This window comes from Lampris incognitus, chromosome 19, assembly GCF_029633865.1.
Source record: "Lampris incognitus isolate fLamInc1 chromosome 19, fLamInc1.hap2, whole genome shotgun sequence".
In the NCBI taxonomy this organism is placed as follows: domain Eukaryota; kingdom Metazoa; phylum Chordata; class Actinopteri; order Lampriformes; family Lampridae; genus Lampris; species Lampris incognitus.
In genome coordinates, this window is record NC_079229.1 from 9,401,442 (window position 1) to 9,422,367 (window position 20,926).

At 48.5% G+C, this 20,926-nt stretch overlaps 1 protein-coding gene across 1 annotated transcript in view; it reads left to right on the forward strand.

Annotated features, from left to right (window-relative positions):
- The first annotated feature begins 572 nt into the window (after positions 1-572).
- The window catches only part of LOC130130152 (sickle tail protein-like), a 128,545-nt gene continuing 108,191 nt past the window's right edge, over positions 573-20,926 (forward strand). Inside the window, exon 1 of the mRNA XM_056299889.1 lies at positions 573-669. Within this exon, the coding sequence (XP_056155864.1) occupies positions 600-669 (70 nt within the window). The 5' untranslated portion in view covers positions 573-599. The remainder of the gene's footprint in view (positions 670-20,926) is intronic.

The following is a 20,926-nucleotide window of genomic DNA, read 5'->3' on the forward strand; positions in this document are numbered from 1 at the left end:
GCAAGACGCCGCTCTTTAGTCCGTCTCGCCACTAAAGCCGAGCTTGTTATCACGACTTTACGGCGTTAACGTGACAACTGGGCAGTCATGCCAAAAGTGAAAGCAGGTCTTTTCTGAAAGTTGTACCAAGTTTGTGAATTCATCAGCCGGGGAACGTTTGTTTTTTTTTTGTTTTTTTTGTTTTTTTTTAATTTGTATTTTAACCCAAGGGTAACCTTACTTTTCTCTTAGGGTTTATTATATAATATATCGTGATGACGTAATTCCGCAAGTCATGTGGACATCGAAAAAAGTTTTTTTTTTATGCGGGGAGTGGGAGGGGGGCAGCATCTCGCCTCAGCCCAGTTCTGCGTAGACAGACCAACATCTCAGGCAGGTGAGAGTGTACCGCAGAGAGAGAGAGAGAGCGCGAGAGAGAGAGCGCGCGCGCGCGAGAGAGAGAGACTCAATGACATACGCTCGCGACGGTCATCACCGAGTCAAAGGAGACTTCCGGCCGGCTCAGTCGCTCCGTCCTCGTCCTCGGAAGTTTGGCGGGATTCTCCGGCGCAGCGGCGGAGCAGCGGTCGTCGTCGGGCAGCGGAGCGGGTTTGTCGGACATGTCGGGACATCGGGTGCAGTTCGCGGACCTTCCGCCGAGTGACCGCAAAGAAAGTCCCAGATCACACAGTAAGGACTTGTCAGTCACCTCCCGCTTGTTGTCTGCCGGTTTTCTGCCGACTAAAAATGTGTTTTTTGTCTGAGCGCCGATTTTGAAACTAAAACTAAACACAGCATCATGGCCAGGCTTGTTTCACCTTGTGAAAAAAAAAATCCTAACTGAAACTGTTTGACAAGAACCTCAACAGAGCGCGTATCTGTTGCTGAACGAAAAGCTTTTCTCTGTATGATTTTGGGTCGTAAGTCGTTTTACCCCGGCATATGTTCCTATTGTAAACTACTAATTAGACACGTTAGTCCCTAGCTAACGAGTCTGACCCTTTAGCCGAGCGGTTAGTGATGTCGCCTTGTGGTGCAGTACACCTCGTATCGAATCCCGCACCGGGCGACAAAATAACCGGTTACATTGGTGGCAGCGGTGGGATCCGGAAGTGTGCAGATCCTCAGAAGTCTCTTCAGAGCGCGGGAAGAACAAGCGCGAGGGCGCGCTTCCGGGGAGGGTGACGACTGTAAACTACTAATTAGACACGTTAGTCCCTAGCTAACGAGTCTGACCCTTTAGCCGAGCGGTTAGTGATGTCGCCTTGTGGTGCAGTACACCCCGTATCGAATCCCGCACCGGGCAAAAAAATAACCGGTTACACTATAATAATTGTCACCCCCACTTGACCCAGTGTTTGAGTAGAGCAGCGGGGAACAGCTGTGCCCTCCGACTCTACAAGACAAACACCGCATGCTTCACATGTCACAATAACTAGGCCTTGGTTTGTGTGTGGGATCTTTGTTATGACTTCCTTTTATTCAGATCACTCTCTGAATGACTGGAGTCGTTGCTGTCGGGCCCCGGCCTCCGTCTCCCCTCACAGACGTTAGTTGGCTCTGTCCAGTTGGTATGCGTGGGAACCTTGGATCGCGTCAGTCCAGATGAGCTAAGACTTCATTGTTCCATCCAATCACATAGCATCCGGATATGGGCCACTTCAGGCAATGATGCGGCACTGATGGCCTTCTTCCTGGCCCTGACAAAATGGATGTGAACCTGAAGTGGCCCACATGTATAATAGCAAATATGGCCCAAATGTGCCAAATCAGATGTGGGCCTTTTTTTGGCAAAGATGCGGTGCAACATGTGATCTGGATGTGACCCTGAAGTGGCCCGTGTGGTAAATGGTGAACATGGGCCAAATATCACAAAACAAATATGGGCCACCTTTGGCAAATATGTGGCACATGCGGCATTGCTATGGCTTGGTTCTGGCCCAGATCTGGCAAACGGGAGCGGACCGCCCAAATGCCATCATTCCATGTGGTATGTGGGTCGGATGAAGTGTCGGGTGTGGGACGGGACTGGGCCACAGCAATTTTGCGATCTAGGCACCCATTATAGTCTGCAGTATATCTCCTATTCAAAACGTTGTGCTGATCCGTGATCCGAACCATGCAAGAAACATCAGTGTGATTCTGCTCAGACGAAGAGATTATTCTTCCTTAGGCAACCAAGTCCCTTGCAGAGTTCCCCATGCAGAGCAATGGTGCAATTTCTGTCCCTCGCCTCTTCCCTGTGCCGGTGTCCCTGGTTTGTATGACAGAGGAGCTCCAGTACATTCTGCTGCTCTTCCTGAGTGAGGCGATGCTCGCCTTGAGATGCATCTCCAAAACCACCTCGGCCTGCATGTGTTACCGCAGGTTGTAAGGCATGATGCACTCAACGGGTCTCCGCTTTCATGCACGGGCTAAAGACGTGCATCTACTTGCATTAAATTGATGTGGCTGTGTCTCGTGCTGCAGTGCATGCACTAAAGTCTGAGAGATGCGGAAGCTGATCTTGTCTCCATGGCGACAGGTTGAGTGACAGGACACGTGAGAAAGAGGACACAATGGAAAATGCAAGTTGCTGCAAATCCGTCCAGGCAGGGCACATACACGCCTGATCCTGTGATCTTATATGTATGTGTGGGCTTTTGGGTGTATGATATGTCAGTGACCCGTAAGAGCACTACTTTAGGAAGGTCAATATGTGTGTGGGTGTGTGTGTGTGTGTGTGTGTGTGAGTTGTCATAGTCTGAGAGGAACATGTGTGGGGGTAGCTGGTTGAAAAGTGCTGAGGTTGTGCACAGGCTATACCAGTCAGCGCAGGGAGGCTCAGGTTGTATGCAGCACACAGTGGCTTGTCGTGGGGGAAGGACAGAAACAGCCTCCTCAGCAGCACAATAGCCACTCCAACTTAGCCAATCCCTCCCTACTCTTGTCCAGAGGCAGGTGATACCAGGGTCAAGCTCCCCCCCCCCTCTCTCTCTTTCCCGTTCTCTCTGACACTCACATTCAGTCCCCTAAACACTCCGGGATCAAGGACCAGCTTCTTTGCCTAGAAGCCAGCTTCTGCCTCTCTGAGATAGCCTGCGACAGTGTCTCACTACTAGTTTTACTCCGGCAGAGCATCCGCCGTCGCATCACCCGTTTAAACGACACAACCGGAGCTGGACCGATGCAGAACACTGGCTAATCCATCACTCTGCTCACTCTCAAGCAGCTGCGATAGCCGATAGATTCAGCATCCCTTGAAGGGTTTACTGACTCATGTGTGAGGCATCCCGTCATCCAGCAGCACTCGTGATAGTGATAGGACACCTGGGCCAGTGCTGCTCAGTTGTGGGACTTAACCTCCCTCCCCACCCGTCCTGCTGAAAGAATGCCTTTGTGGAATTAATCAGGGGTTTGGGCAGAATCCCAAAAGTGTTTGGCCGTGAAGAAAGCCGGAGAGAGATGAGGGCTGGAGCGGAGGACTGCTAGTATACTTACATAATGCGGTCCTAGTGTCAAGGTCATGCAAATACATACACACACAGACACACACATACACAAAATGTGCAAGAGAGCGAGCATGTGTGTGTGTGTGTGTGTGTGTGTGTGTGTCAGTAACATTTAATTAATTAAGAGTAGAATATCCATCAAACACTTATTCAGCAGTAACCCCAACTTAAAACACAACTCCAATATCTCTTCTTCACAAGATGGCAAAATGTAAAATAAATACAATACATATGTATTCAACCGCCGTCCCTGTGATGGCCTGGCGGCCTGTCCAGGGTGTGTCTCTGCCTGCCGCCCAATGACTGCTGGGATAGACTCCAGCATCCCCGTGACCCTGAGAGAGCAGGATAACTTTGGATAATGGATGGATATATATACATACATACATATATACATATATATATATATGAAACATCAGGACTTGGTAATCTAATATGAAATCATCATCATCATTATCGTCGTCATCATCATTGTCATCATGTCGTGGTTGTGTGGTCTGGGCCATCAGGGCTCACCTGCGCCCCATTTACCTGAGTAACCCTGATTGCCCCATGAGTAACCTTGATTGCCCCATTTACCTGATTGGCCATGCTGTACTCACCTGATCCCCAGCCCCTTATTTGGCTTGCGGTTCCTGTCCCCCCCCCCCCCCCGGCCTGCTCACCTGTTCCCTATTCGCTAATTGGCGAGTCTGTTCCTGCCCTGCCTTTCTCACCTGTTCCCCATTTCCCCGATTGGCTCTCCAGCAGACTATATATATAGATTCCCCCTGGTTGCCCTGGCGCTTTGTCGGATCGTCACAGACATACACATGTGGATTTTTGGTAGCCGGGTGCGTCACGCCTTGTCTGGAGCCTTCCATGCTGCCTGCATCTTCGTTCCTGTTATTTTAAGTTTTGTTTGCTCTACGAAGGCCTTGTTCTGGCCCAGCCTGTCTCTGCTCTCTGCATCTGGGTCCTCTCTTCCTGCTCCCGGCGTGACACGTCATCATTCTCATCATCACGATAACTAAAATATCAATAATATAATAAAGATTATATTGATCATAGAGATACAAGAGTAAATTGCTCAACGAGGAGGAAGAAAACATACAAGTATTTGGCCATGACAGGTCGGCTGCTGTTAACTCTGTCCACATGGTAGCGTTCACTTCAGTTACTGCTCCACTTTGCTCTTGTTACGGGTAACCTATGTGGGTCTGCCCCTAGTGGTGCTATAAACGCTGTCAACATTAGTTAATACAGTTATAAGCATGAACTAACAGTTAATTTATACAATAGTAACAGTTAACAAATGTCTCTTAACATTTATTAAGGGTTTACAGGTTAATTAAGGTACTAACTGATATTAGTAAATGATGAACACATTAGCAAATGATTACTAGACACATTAGTTGACTGTTAGTAAATTATTAGTTAATGCTTATTATTGCATTAAGTAGTGTTAATGTATTCTTATTGTTTTTATATTGTATCATTTAAAAGCTGATAATCTGTGCTAATGATGAACAGCTTTTTTATCTTCCATTCTTCATCTACTACTACTACTACTACTACTACCACTACTACTACCACTACTACTTTCGGCTGCTCCTGTTAGGGGTCGCCACAGTGGATCATCCGTTTCCATCTCTTCCTGTCCTCTGCATCTTCCTCTGTCACACCAGCCACCTGCATGTCCTCCCTCAACACATCCATAAACCTCCTCTTTGGCCTTCCTCTTCTCCTCTTCCCTGGCAGCTCCATATTCAGCATCCTCCTCCCAATATACCCAGCATCTCTCCTCCACACATGTCCAAACCATCTCAATTTTGCCTCTCTTGCTTTGTCTCCAAACCGTCCAACCTGAGAGGTCCATCTAATGTACATTTTCCTAATCCTGTCCTTCTTCATCACTCAATGAAAATCTTAGCATGTTCAACTCTGCCACCTCCAGCTCCACCTCCTGTCTTTTCATCAGTGCCACTGTCTCCAATTCACCATACGCCTTTTCCTTTACCATCTATGTCTTTGCTTTACACCGCATCTACTTGTACTTGTCTACTTTCTTCATCTCTCTGATTATCCCACTTCTTCTTTGCCAACCTCTTCCTCTGTATATTTTGCTATACTTCCTCATTCCACCACCAAGTCTCCTGGTCGTCCTCCTTCTGTCCAGATGACACACCAAGTACCTTCCTAGCTGTCTCCCTCACTATTTCTGCAGTGGTTGCCCAGCCATCCAGCAGCTCCTCACTACCACTCAGTGCCTGTCTTAACTCCTCCCTGAACTCCACACAACAGTCTTCCTTCTTCAACTTCCACCATTTGATCCTTGGCTCTGCCTTCACTGTCTTCCTCTTCTTGGTCTCCAAAGTCATCCTACAGACCACCATCCAATACTGCCTAGCTACGTTCTCCCCTGTCACCACCTTGCAGTCTCCAATCCCTTTCAGATCGCGCCTTCTACATAAGATATACTTCACCTGTGTGCACTTTCCTCCACTCTTACTAGCCACCCTGTGTTCCTCCCTCTTCTTCAAATATGTATTCACCACAGCCATTTCCATCCTTTTTACAAAATCCACCACCATCTGTCTTTCCACATTCCTCTCCTTGACACCATACCTACCCATCACCTGCTCATCACCTCTGTTCCCTTCACCAACATGCCCACTGAAGTCCGCTCCAATCACCACTCTCTCCTCCTTGAGTACCCTCTCCACCACTTCATCCAACTCACTCCAGAATTCTTCTTTCTCTTCCATCGCACACCCAACTTGCGGGGCATATACGCTGATAACATTCATCAACACACCTCCATTTCCAGCTTCATACTCATCACTCTGTCCAACACTCTCTTCACCTCCAACACACTCTTGACATACTCTTCCTTCAGAATTACCCCTACCCATTTTCTCCTCCCATATGTCCCGTATGTACAATGGTAGAAGAGTTTGAACCCACCTTCGATGCTCCTGACCTTACTCCCCTTCCACCTGGACTCTTGCACACACAGTATATCTACCTTCCTTCGCTCCATCATATTAGTCAGCTCTCTCCCTTTACCAGTCATACTGCCAACATTCAAAGTTCTCTCACCTCCACACTCTTCCCCTTCCTCCTCTCCCACTGCCTCTGGACATGCCTTCCCCCTCTCCTTCTCCTTCGCCCAACAGTAGTATAGTTTCCATCAGCACCTTGCTGGCCAACAGTACTGGTGGCGGTCGTTGGTTACCCAGGCCTCGACCGACCCAGTATTGAAATCTTATTTATGATCCACATATTTGATTTGGCATGCCGGATGCCCTTTCTGACGCAGCCCTCCCCATTTATCCGGACTAGGGACCGGCACTAAGACTGCACTGGCTTGTGCACCCTCAGTGGCTGAGATAGCTTCCATTCGCTATGCAAGGGCATAATTGCTAAATGCTATATTTAGATTTTGTTGAGCACTATAAACCAACACAGAAGAACGTCTCATACAAACTGTGGTCATGAAAATAATTAGTGGTAACACTAAATAGGCCAAATTACACCAACGTTTTATGATAATATGTTGGTTGAAAACATCTTGTTGGTTAGCTGCATGACAAATTGCTCTACAGCCAACCAAGAAAATGTGTATTTTCCTCCAAGACTTGATGTCATAGGAATGGTGGATGAGATTTTATGCTCGTTTCATTTGGTCGCACTCAATCCGACAACTGGTGGCAGTACCGTACCAAGGGAATGTGACAATTCAATGATAAAAAGAACAGAAGAAGAACATCACCAGTAGTAAATGATGCCTCTTTCAAAACTTGAAAAAAATAAGGCTTTGTAAATGACTTGTGAAGTAGGCAGCAGTGGCGGCTGGCCAGTACAGGGCGCTGGGGCGCCGCCCCCTTCAAATATCAAGAGATTAAAATCTGCTTAAACATGTTAGATATAATTTAGTTATATGATGCAAATAATTATGAAATAAAAGTGTTTTCCAGTCTGTCAGTGCCTGTCAGCAGCCATTAAATATTGGTTCAAATAGTATTTGGTTGATTTCTGTCTGAATACATATACTTCCTAGGTGAGGGGCGCCGGCCAAACGAAACCTTGTGTGAGCCCTCAAACTTTTGGCGAGCAGGTGACCCGAGGCTGCTGTCTGATTGGTTTCTTCAGATTTGCCATGGGGGCGTGGTTCTGTGTGCCCCAGACACTCCCACTTTTATTGGCAGCGAGTTGGTATTGTTTTAATGTTTCTTGATCTAATGTGATTGGACAATTCTCGTGGCTGTCAATCATGTTCATACCCACCATGAAGCCTCGTCTCAACTGTCAATCATCCACCGTCTATGAACCCTGATAAAATCTACAGGCTACATTGTCCTTAATAACTCTGTGACTGTGTGGACATTAAAACAGATGTCAGGTGTGCTGCGCCAAGATAAATTGCGCCCCCCAAATTTGTTTTAGCACCAGCCGCCACTGGTTGGCTATGTATGGAACATGTTTATTAGAAGTCAAGGACACATACGTAAAATGTGTTCGGGTGAGACGTTTTGAGTGTAAACCAAACTATGTTGTTTTTTTTTTTTTTTTTTTTTTTGGAATTTTTTTTCTCCCCAATTGTATCCGGCCAATTACCCCACTCTTCTGAGCCGTCCCGGTCGCTGCTCCACCCCTTCTGCTGACTGCTGCAGCTGCAGGCTACCACATGCCTCTTCCGATACATGTGGAGTTGCCAGCCGCTTCTTTTCACCTGACCTTGAGGAGTTTCACCAGGAGGACGTAGCGCATGGGAGGATCACTCTATTCCCCCAGCCAGCGACGGCGCTGCCCCCCAGTCCCCCCCCCCGAACAGGCACCCCGACCGACCAGAGGAGGCGCTAGTGCGGTGACCAGGACACATACCCACATCTGCCTTCCCACCCGGAGACACGGCTAATTGTGTTTGTAGGGGCGCCCGACCAAGTCGGCGGTAACACGGATTCGAACCGGCGGTCCCCGTGTTGGTAGCCAACGGAATAGACTGCTACACTACTAAGTTTACATGGAAAACTACATCGGGTGCCTTCACCAGGCTGGTGCTGTTATCACTTATCAGCTCTCCTTTGTCAGGATGTCCAAAAGAATCTCAACAATGCTGCGTGCCATCTCTTTCGGCTCTGACACAATTGCTCGGGGGAAGTGGCGAATGCTATGTTGAACAAGATGATAAACAGTGTGCTTCTATTGTGGCTCAGGAATACAGATTGTGTCAGTCTGTAGAAACTGGGGGGGGGGGGTCATGTCCCGTCCCACCAGCAAACTGTACTGCAGATCACATCATTACATTTGATGTGCCACGAAAACAAGTCATTTCAATTTGAAGGCAAGTGGACGTCTTGGCCTTAATTGACAAGGACAACGTCACTGATACAACTCCAGACCTGGTCTACAGATAGTGCTGTCCGCTACCCGTGGTGTCATCTCGGTAAGCTGCTGTCCAGTCCTGAGGAGGGCTGAAATACTGTCATGTTGGACGGTCGAGAGGGCCCTCCTCCAGGGGCCGGGCTGTTTCCAGAAGGGTTGTCTCAATTGCGACGATCCTTCTGGAAATAGCCCGGCCCCTGGAGATGCTAAACAGCCGCCATGGCGGTGGATTTAAAGCCCGTCTCTTAAGGGCTCTTATGTTATTTGATGTGTGAAATGATAAGATTTAAGAGGTCTCTGTGGCCTCCTCTGCCCAAGAGGGAAAACTCGAGGCTGTTTATTTTCCGGCTTCAGCTGGGGGACGTTGGTCTCAGATAAAATGCAGTAACCTTGAGTTTATATCGACTGCGTTGTTTTGTTGTGTTTCATTTTTACGGGCTGCACTGCTGAGCTGACTTGAACGTGTGAGTCTGCTAAGTGACAGATCCTCTCTGCATGGGATTTGTCTCTTTCGTACATTAAAAAACACATTACTCGTTTAATTTGCTGAAGGAAATTTGCTTTGGCTAGTCTACAATTGTATTTTTGGCCAGTGTTGATTCATTATTATGGTCATTATTTTTTATTTTTGAGATACTTTATTGACTCTTTCAATAGGTAGCGTTATTCCTGTTGAACGAGTTGGGGCTAATGAATTTATTTACCGCGCATGCTTTGCAGTTGTCGGTATTGCTGCAGGTTTGATAGCTTCCTGGGTGGCGACTCTGGCGGCATCCGTAACGCTGCTTGTAAGACTGCAGGTAGATGGAGGCTTTTCGGTAATGTACAGTAAACAAAGCGGATGCTGACAGGAGTTCAGGAAATGCCCACCTCAGCTCCATCACTATTAACTGAAATAGTTTATTTAAACTACCCCCCCACGCACACACACACACATTTACTCCCCAATTTACATTGACCCCCCCCTTTTTTTCCCTCACCAATTGTATTTGGCCAATTACCCCACTCTTCCGAGCCGTCCCGGTCACTGCTCCACCCCCTCTACTGATCCGGGGAGGGCTGCAGACTACCACATGCCTCCTCCGATACATGTGGAGTCGCCAGCCGCTTCCTTTCACCTGACAGTGAGGAGTTTTGCCAGGGGGATGTAGCAAGTGGGAGGATCACACTATTCCCCCCAGTTACCCCCCATCCCCCTCCAGACAGGCGCCCCGACCGACCAGAGGCGCTAGTGCAGCGACCAGGACACATACCCACATCCGGCTTCCCACCCACAGACACGGTCAATTTTGTCTGTAGGGACACCTGACCAAGCCAGAAGTAACATAGGGTTTCGAACCGGCGATCCCCGTGTTGGAAGGCAAAGGAGTAGACCACCACACCACGCGGACGTCCCAGTTTACATTGATCTTTTCATATCTTCCTGGGCGCAGGGTTTAGGAGGTCTGGCTCCACAGCTTTATGCGGGACAAAGTGCAAAGAATTCTCTCTCTCTGCTTCTGTCGGGGTCTTCTTTTAGAATCTGTTTAAAATAGATTCTGAGGGGGGGGGGTGACAAAATTCTTAAGACCGTGAGTGCCCAAATAAGAACAGGGGGCAATGGTATTGGCTAAAGATCACAGAGTGTGTTCCTGGGACAATAATTGCAAGGGTTGATAGCGTCGTAAAGATTTAGGAGGGTGACTCCAGGTCCGCGCCGGGCTTGACAGAACCGCGAGTGCATTTTGGATTGAGCGGCCTCGCGTGCCTGACGAATGATCCCTCCACTCCTGAGGTCCCCGCCTCTCTCACGGTGCGATGGGACGCCGGTGGAATGTGGAGAGGAACCAGATGTTCTGCTCCTTCATTCCCCTCACTTCGCTAATTGGATCCCGGGCGCGAGTCGCCTCTCAAATGACAAACTGACGAGTAACGTAAAACGTGCCCTCTCAGATCTGCGCGAAAACCCCCGGCGAGGGCGCGACGCGATGACGTGAATGATGAAGACACGGGGCTTAATGGAGGTCACCTGCTCGGCGGCAACGGATGACAACGTTGACCTCTCAACCCCGGGCACTTTAATGGGGTTTATTAGCCGGGACGGCTAGACACAACAGTCCTCCTCTTTTCCACCACGGCTCTTTGTGTTGCCCGTGGACCCGACTTACACTACCGTTCAAAAGTTTGGGATCACCCAAACAATTTCGTGTTTTCCATGAAAAGTCACACTTATTCACCACCATATGTTGTGAAATGAATAGAAAATAGAGTCAAGACATTGACAAGGTTAGAAATAATGATTTGTATTTGAAATAAGATTTTTTTTACATCAAACTTTGCTTTCGTCAAAGAATCCTCCATTTGCAGCAATTACAGCATTGCAGACCTTTGGCATTCTAGCTGTTAATTTGTTGAGGTAATCTGGAGAAATTGCACCCCACGCTTCCAGAAGCAGCTCCCACAAGTTGGATTGGTTGGATGGGCACTTCTTTGAGCAGATTGAGTTTCTGGAGCATCACATTTGTGGGGTCAATTAAACGCTCAAAATGGCCAGAAAAAGAGAACTTTCATCTGAAACTCGACAGTCTATTCTTGTTCTTAGAAATGAAGGCTATTCCATGCGAGAAATTGCTAAGAAATTGAAGATTTCCTACACCGGTGTGTACTACTCCCTTCAGAGGACAGCACAAACAGGCTCTAACAGGTACTATTTAATGAAGATGCCAGTTGGGGACCTGTGAGGCGTCTGTTTCTCAAACTAGAGACTCTAATGTACTTATCTTCTTGCTCAGTTGTGCAACGCGGCCTCCCACTTCTTTTTCTACTCTGGTTAGAGCCTGTTTGTGCTGTCCTCTGAAGGGAGTAGTACACACCGGTGTAGGAAATCTTCAATTTCTTAGCAATTTCTCGCATGGAATAGCCTTCATTTCTAAGAACAAGAATAGACTGTCGAGTTTCAGATGAAAGTTCTCTTTTTCTGGCCATTTTGAGCGTTTAATTGACCCCACAAATGTGATGCTCCAGAAACTCAATCTGCTCAAAGAAGTGCCCATCCAACCAATCCAACTTGTGGGAGCTGCTTCTGGAAGCGTGGGGTGCAATTTCTCCAGATTACCTCAACAAATTAACAGCTAGAATGCCAAAGGTCTGCAATGCTGTAATTGCTGCAAATGGAGGATTCTTTGACGAAAGCAAAGTTTGATGTAAAAAAAATCTTGTTTCAAATACAAATCATTATTTCTAACCTTGTCAATGTCTTGACTCTATTTTCTATTCATTTCACAACATATGGTGGTGAATAAGTGTGACTTTTCATGGAAAACACAAAATTGTTTGGGTGATCCCAAACTTTTGAACGGTAGTGTACACGTAAACAGGCTTGCAGCAGTCCTCCATCTGGATGTATTGGAGGATTTAGAAAAACACAGATCACCATGTAGACAGTAAAAAAGTGACAACTCCCGAGTGGCGTGACTGCTGCCAACACACACACCTCTCCATAGGCCGAGCAGCGGCCCCGATGTGTTTTCTTTCTGTCTCTTCTGGTGATTAGAGACCGTCGTATTTTTCCTTCGGTTGGAATTCGTTGTGCAATAATAACATTCTTTATGTGCTATCCCCCAAGCGCTAATGATGCATGGTGCTAGCCCGGATGACATTGTTTTTGAGGAAGCCTCCAGGAAAGCTGGTGTGCTTCTAACGCCGATCAATGAGAAGTCATACTGCAACTCCTCTGAGGCTGCCGGTCATGTTCAAAGAAGGATACTAAACTATTGTGTGGCGGGAGATTGGGGTAGTGCTTTTGTGTGTGTGGAAATTTGTGTTTGTGAGGGCAGCACAGTAGTCCAGTGGTGAGCACTGTTGCCTCACAGCAACGAGGTCGTGGGTTCGAGCCCCAGGCCGTCCCAGACCCTTTCTGTGTGGAGTTTGCATGTTTTCCCCGTGTCCGCGTGGGGTTCCTCCGGGTGCTCCGGTTTCCTCCCAACATCAAAAAGACATGCATGTTCGGGTTAATACTCCTGCCTGTGCCCCTGAGCAAGGCAGTGGAAAGAAGAACTGGCGTTGGTCCCCGGCCGCTGCGGCTGCCCGCTGCTCCTATACATACAATAGGATGGGTTTCATGCAGAGGATGAATCTCCCCACGGGGATCTTTATCTTAAAGGTGGAGGCATATAAGCTCTTCAAACCAACAGACACAGTGCCTAATCTTTACAAGGCATGTAACCATTTAGTTTTACAGACCTTTAAACTTGTATCTGAAGTTGTGTATAGTGTGTGGATTACTAACCTTGTCTATGCAGTATCTATACACTGTCTTCATAGACCTGTGCACGCTCGTGTTCTGCAGGAAGTGCATGTCTTCTCCACCTCCCTCTTTAGTAAACTGTATCTCTTTTAAACCAAGCTGACCTCATGGCTGTTTACTTGAGTCGTCTTTGGTGTCAGAGGGTCCATGGCTCAAAACTGGTCCCGGGAATGGAACAGCAGACTTCCTAGGCACTGGCACAGCATTTTCCTGTTGTGTTGCTGTGAAAGGGTCTCTGACAGAATCCCAGCATTCCCATGCTTGACACATGGTGTTGAGCGTGTAATGAAAATGCATGCTCGCTTTCGGCATATACATATGGAAGTACGGCCTGCCAAATATCCATTTGGCTGCAGCAGATGCAGATGGAATAATCTGAATCTGAATCCGAATCAGTTTATTTGGCCAAGTATGTGTGTAGGCCTACACATACAAGGATGTTTTTTTTTTGTTGCCCCCTCCCCCTTTTTTTCCTCCCCAATTGAATCCGGCCAATTACCACACTCTTCCGAGCCGTGCTGGGTGCTGCTCCACCCCCTCTGTTGATCCGGGGGGCTGCAGATGCCTCCTCCGATACATGTGGAGTCGCGAGCCGCTTCTTTCACCTGGCAGTGAGGAGTCTCACCAGGGGCACGTAGTGCGTGGGAGGATCCTCTGTGTGGAGTTAGGGTTAATACTCCTGTCTGTGCCCCTGACCGAGGCATGGCAAGACAAACTGGAATTGGTTCCCAGGTGCTGCCCGGCAGCGGCCCACTGCTCCTAGCTATACAACTAGGATGGGTTCAATATGGAGTGTAATTACCCCACGGGGATTAATAAAGTATCTAAAAAAAAAAAAAACTAAAAAAAAATCATACAGATGATGAAGGGTACCTTCGTCTCCATATATCAACACTTGGTCAATATATGAGGCCGTGGGATGAGAATGGGCGCCGGCATACCCATTATCCTTCTCATGAGGACTTGCAGAGATTCTGAAACAGATGTGTTTATAATCGAGACCATCTTTCAGCCGACAGAACAGGGTTCAGCTCACCACGTCAGAAAGCATCCAGCCCAGCTGACATGTCCTTAAGCAAGGCAGTGGCTCCCTGCAAGGTTTACGGATGCTGTCCTGGGGTTAAGAGTATCATTATGACTATTATTGCACGCATCATTCGCACACGCCCGAACAAATAATGCACAGCAACGTATTTGGCCAGTTCCTCCTCATTACGTTCACGCTGCCACTACAATAATGACCCTGCAGAGTAAAAACAAGCCGCATGACACCACTCATTTAGCGTGCCACACATTTCCCTCCGGTATCTAATTTGATGACTTCGCCCGCGGATGGGAAAGTAATCCACTCCCAGTGAATAAGCCGCAAGCCGCTCGTGTCAGTTTGATAAATGGGAGGTTTAAGGCCAGGATACGAGAGGGTGTTTACATGTGGGGAAGGGAGACCACCGATTGGGCGGGGTCTTACGACGGGGGCGGGAGCCGGTTACTGTGGGAAGAAAGTTGAAGTCCACAAAGTCCTGAGAATTTTTCTTCTTTTTTCTTTTTTTAAAGTTGACTCTAAACCCTTCTTTCCCCTTTACATTCTCCTCTGAAATAAATGAAAAGCACCTTCAGTCACAGCCGTGTACTCTCACCCCATCTTATGGTCATCCATTCATTCTCCATGTGACCATTTTTCCCCCCCTCCCCAATTGTATTCAGCCAATTACCCCACTCTTCCGAGCCGTCACGGTCGCCGCTCCGCCCCCTCTTCCGATCCGGGGAGGGCCGCAGACTACCACATGCCTCCTCCCATACATGTGGAGTCGCCAGCCGCTTCTTTTCACCTGACAGTGAGGAGTTTCACCAGGGGGGCGTAGCGCGTGGGAGGATCACGCTACCCTCCCCCCTGAGCAGGCGCCCCGACCGACCAGAGGAGGCACTAGTGCAGCGACCAGGATACATACCCACATCTGGCTTCCCACGCGGAGACACGGCCAATTGTCTGTAGGGACGCCCGACCAAGCTGGAGGTAACACAGGGATTCGAACCGGCGTGTTGGTAGGCACCGGAATAGACCGCCGCATCACCTGGATGCCCCATGACCTGTATTTTTGATGCAATACAGGTTTAACAAAAAAAAAATTAAGCAGGGAAACCGACAGCCTTTTACTTTCCCAGCAAATCTTATATTTAACTTTGCTGGGCGTATCCCTCATGTGAAAATAAGTTAAGTCATTTTTCTGCCCTTTCCTGTAAGTTTCAGGCCAGTCAGGCAAATCCAGTTTCCTCCAGCGAAGTTTTATGATGCCAGCATGCTAAGACGTTTGGCACTCGGGGGCAGCAAAGGCACCAGCGAACAGCGGCTGTTCCTTTGATCCAAGGCTGGGGTTTAATCTGGAGACAAAGGATTATTTTGATTATGATTCCTTTCTATTATGCTTAGGGCACCTAGAACAACATATAAATCCAGTCATGCTCTGTGTGGTGGTCATTTTGTTTTTTAAGGAGTGAGCAAGTGACTTAGGACTATATCCAGCCATGCTGCTGATAAACAGCTGCTTTTTGAGCACATTTTGGCTGCATGAATAACACCTATTGTGCAAAATGGATCGTTATTACAATGGTTTTCTCTCAGGATGACAAATGATAACAACAACAACAATAATGATACAACTTTAGCACATTTTGGCTGCATGAATAACGCCTATTGTGTTTCTCTCAGTATGATTAATAATGATAGTGATAATATTAATAATATAATAATAAACTTTAGCACATTTTGGCTGCATGACTAACACTCATCTCATCTCATCTCATCATCAGCCGCTTCTCCAGGGTCTGGTCGCGTTGGCAGCAAGCTAAGTAGGGTACTCCAGACGTCTCTCTCCCCAGCAATGCCCTCCAGCTCCTCCTGGGGGATCCCAAGGCGTTCCCAGGCCAGATTGGACATGTAGTCCCTCCAGTGAGTTCTGGGTCTACCCCAGGGTCTCCTCCCAGTTGGACCTCCAAAGGAAGGCTTCCAGGAGGCATCCTAATCCGATGCCCAAACCACCTCAACTGGCTCCTTCCGATGCGGAGGAGCAGTTGCTCTACTCCAAGCTCCATCCAGATGTCCGAGCTCCTCACTCTATCTCTAAGGCTGAGCCCAGACACCCTACAGAGGAAACTCATTTAAGTCTCTTGTATCCGCGATCTCACTCTTTCGGTCACTACCCAAAGCTCATGGCCATAGGCGAGGATTGGAACGAAGATTAACTGGTAAATTGAGAACTTTGCCTTCTGGCTCAGCCCCCTCTTCTCCACAATGGTCCGGTACAATGTCCGCATTACTGCTGATGCTGCACCAATCCGCCTGTCAATCTCCTGCCCCATCCTACCTTCACTCTTAAACAGGATCCTGAGATACTTGAAGTCCTTCACTTGAGGCAACAACTCATCCCCAACCAGGAGGGAGCGAGCCACCATTCTGCAGTAGAGAACCAGGGCCTCAGACTTGGAGGTGCTGACTCTCATCCGGGCCGTTTCACACTCAGCTGCAAACTGCCCAAGTGCATGCTGGAGGTCACGTTCTGCTGAAGCCAACAAAACCACATCATCTACAAAGAGTAGGAATGCAATTCTGAGGTTCCCAAAATGGACACACTCTTCACCTTGACTGCGCCTTGAGATCCTGTCCATGATTAACACAAACAGAATCGGAGACAAGGGACAACCTTGGCAGAGTCCAACACCCACCAAAAACTTGTTTGACTCTATGCCGAGAATACGGACACAGCTCTCACTTTGGTTATACAAGGACCAGATAGCTTGCAGCAGCTGCTCCGGTACCCCGTACTCCCGCAGTACCCCCCACTGACTGGTCCCTGGGGTACACGATCATAAGCTTTCTCCAAGTCCACAAAACACATGTAGACTGGCTGGTCAAACTCCCATGCCTCCCTCAGCACTTCCGCAAGGGTAAAGAGTTGGTCTGTTTTTCCACGGCCAGGACGGAATCCGCAGTGTTCCTCCTGGATCCGAGTTTTGACAATCGGTTGGAGTCTCCTTCCATCACCCTAGAGTAGACTTTCCCAGGGAGGCTGAGCAGTGTGATGCCGTGATTATTGGAGCACACTCTCCGGTCCCCTTTTTTAAATATGGGAACCACCACCCCAGTCTGCCACTCCACAGGTACTGTCCCCGCCCTCCACATGATACTGAACAGGCATGACAGCCAAGACAGCCCAACAATGTCCAGAGCCTTCGGCATCTCAGGGTGAATCTCATCCACACCTGGTGCCTTGCCACCGAGGAGCTTCTTAACTATCTCAGAGACCTCTGCCAAGGATATGGGTGGGACTTCCCCCATGTCTTCAGACTCTACCTCCTCCACTGAGGACATGTTAGCTGGGTTCAGGAGCCTCTTCAAAGTGTTCTTTCCACCGCCTGACAACATCCCCAATCTGGGACAGCAGTTCCCCTCCCCGACTGAACACAGCCTGAGTCAAGCCCTGCTTCCCCTTCCTGAGTCAGCGGATGGTTTGCCAGAACTTCCTTGAAGCCAACCGAAAGTCCTCCTCCATAGCCTCGCCAAACCCCTCCCACACCCGAGTTTTTCCTCCTGCGACCGCCGAAGCCGCAGCCGTTCTGGCCTTCCAGTACCTGTCTGCTGCTTCAGGAGACCCCTGGGCCAGCCCAGCCCGAAAGGCCTCCTTCTTCAGTCTGACGGCTTCCCTCACCACCAGTGTCGACCAGCAGGTTCTTAGGTTGCCACCTCGACAGGCACTGATGACCTTATGACCACAGCTCTTACCTGCCACATCTGCAATAGAGGCTTTGAACATGGCCCACTCAGACTCCATGTCCTCAGCCTCCCTCGGGATACACGAGAACTTCTTCCGGAGGTGGGATTTGAAGACCTCATGGACAGAGGCCTCCACCAGACATTCCCAGTTCACCCTCACTATACATTTGGGTTTGCCAGGTTTGTCCAGCAGCCTTCCCCGCCATCTGATCCAACTCACCACCAGGTGGTGATCAGTTGACAGCTCTGCTCTTCTCTTCATCCGAGCGTCCAAGACATACGGCCGCAGATCTGATGATACGACCACAAAGTCCATCATCGATCTTTGGCCTAAGGTGTTCTGGTACCAAGTACACTTACAAACTACCTTATGTTCAAACATGGTGTTTGTTATGGCCAATCCATGACTCGCACAGAAGTCCAATAACAAGGCACCGCTCGGGTTCCAATCGGGGAGGCCATTCCCCCGAATCACGCCCCTCCAGGTTTCTCCATCGTTGCCTACATGCGCATTGAAGTCCCCCAGCAGAACTATAGAGTCCCCAGGTGGAACCCTATCCAGGACACCACCCAGAGACTCCAAGAAGGCTGGATACTCCAAACTGCTATTCGGTGCATAAGCACACACACAACAGTCAGAGAGCCTTCCCCCCCAGTGACTCGATATATAGGCGACCCTCTCATTTCCCGGGGAGAACTCCAACATAGTGGCACTCGACCGGGGACTTGTGAGTATCCCCACACCTGCCCGACACCTGTCACTTTGGCTAACTCCGGCAAAGTAGAGTCCATCCCCTCCCCAGGAATTTAGTACCAGAGCCCATGTGTGGATGTGAGCTCAACTGTATCGTACTGAATAACACCTGTTGTGCAAAATGGATCATTATTATGATGGTTTTCTCTCAGGATGACAAATAATGATAATAATAATAAACTTTATTATTATAGCACTTTTCAAAAACAAGTTTACAAAGTGCGTCACAGACATAAAAAACAGAAAACCCTCAATGCAATCAAGCAACATAGATAAAAGACTGAAAAGCTTGAAAAACAAAAATGAATGTATGTCATCATCTCCGCTTTGTATTTTCCCTCAACGAGTCTCATTTTTCTTTAAGTGTCACCAGGAGTTTTGTCATCTGGTACAATCGGCCCCGTTAAACATCATTCTTTCTTTTGTCCGGCTTCACTTGTGGAGAGAACCAATATGCCTTTCAAGTCATAAACTGTGTGTTCTGCACTTGTGCAATATGGAGGGGTGGGGGGGTAGTAATATTTAACAATCCAGCAAGATTTACTGCCTGACTTGTTATGCATGCGAAGCGGATCAGTTGTGATGTGGACTTGGCTGTCAAGGCCGGTTGCGCAGGGCCAGTGGTTGTGTAAGAGGAAAGCTCATCTTTCGTATTAATGGCAGCGCCGGTGGATCCGAACAGGGGAGCAGCCTTAATGGGGCCTTTTGGCAAGGTCGGCTTCACGAGGTGCCTCATCCCCCAAGCCCCGCTCTCTTCTTCCATCCTCTCCATGTCTCTGCAGCTCAAGCTGGAGAAAAGAAACCTCGTGTTGCTCGTAAATCTCTCACCATTATTTATCCGCAAAGAATGCGATGGTGCCAGTCGAAATGCACGTTAATAATGGCCTGTCTGAGTTATGGTGTTTACTTTTCTGACAATTGCTCCCATAGAGAGAATAAAAGAGTTGACAGGTTTATTTTAATGTTTGTTTGAGTGATGAGTGAGTGCCCTCGTCTTGTTTGCTGCTCGGTTCACGTTGTCAGTCACCGGCGTGCACACGCCACCGGGGTTTCTAAGAAACCGTGTCCCATAACCACCGCTTAAATGTCACACGATGCTGAACAGATGTGTTTGCGTGTGTCTCAGTGTGTGTACGTGTACGTGTGTGTCTGTGTTTGTGCAAGACGTTTGCATAATATGAGGATCTGTGTTTATTTATCTGTTTATCTCTGCTGTTGTGTTGCTGTGTGGACGCATAGACTTGCATGAGATGGAGTTGCAACCCGCGTGTGTGTCTGTGTTTGTTTGCGTGTGTGTGTGTGTGTCTCTGTGTGTTTGTCTGTGTGCGTGTCTGTGGTTGTGTGTGTCTGTGTCGTTCTCTTGGTGTGTGTGTATGTTACAGACGCCCACATTAATCTCTCTGTGTTATTGTGACGTGAGTCTGACCAGCTGTACGTCGTGGACCACCAAGGTGGAGCGTCGTCCACATGTTCTTCCTCTCTTTCAGAAACCGCCAGCTCAGCAATGTGCTCGCCTCATATTTACTCACGCCAAGCCCAAGAAAAACTCCGCCATAGCGTTTCAGTAGAATAACAACCAGCTCCCCCTCAGCTCCTGGTGGGGTGGGGGGGTGGGGGGGGGTTTGACACCAAGTCTCACCAGTAAACTAATGCCGCTTTTCCGCTACATGGTACCGACTCGACTCGACTCGGCGTCGTTTTCCATCACCGTAACAGCACCCCCTCAGTGTAGCTGGTCGTCATAGCGACCGTTTTTTGCAATTTCAAAATATATTTTTAAGGTAACTCCGCTCCGGTATTTAAAAATGCCGGGCGATATCCCATGCGCACACTGATGACGCAGCGACGCAAAATGACGTAGTGACGAGTTTCTCTGACCAATCAGAGGCCTGCACTGATTTTGGTACCCCTCCAGTGTTTTGTTTTGTTTTGTTTTGGTTTTTGGAACCTCGACAAAGGTGGGCACCAGAAAAGTGGCACGTTGCTAGAATGCCGGTACTTTCCAGTAATGGAAAACGAAAAAGGGGCGAGTGGAGTGGAGTTGAGCCGGCACCATGTAGTGGAAAAGGGGCAAGATGGAGTCGTTTCACTTGACCCCACTTCTGCTAAAGTTTTGTCTTTTGTTCCTTCCGTCCCGTCACTCCCTCTCTCTCTCTCTCTCTCTCTCTCTCTCTCTCTCTCACGTTTCTCTGCCCCTCTCTTCACCTTCATGCACGTGACGTGCCTTCAAGTGGCGTGTGATATGGAGACGGACCGCTCGTGCTCCTCAGCGATCCTCAGCT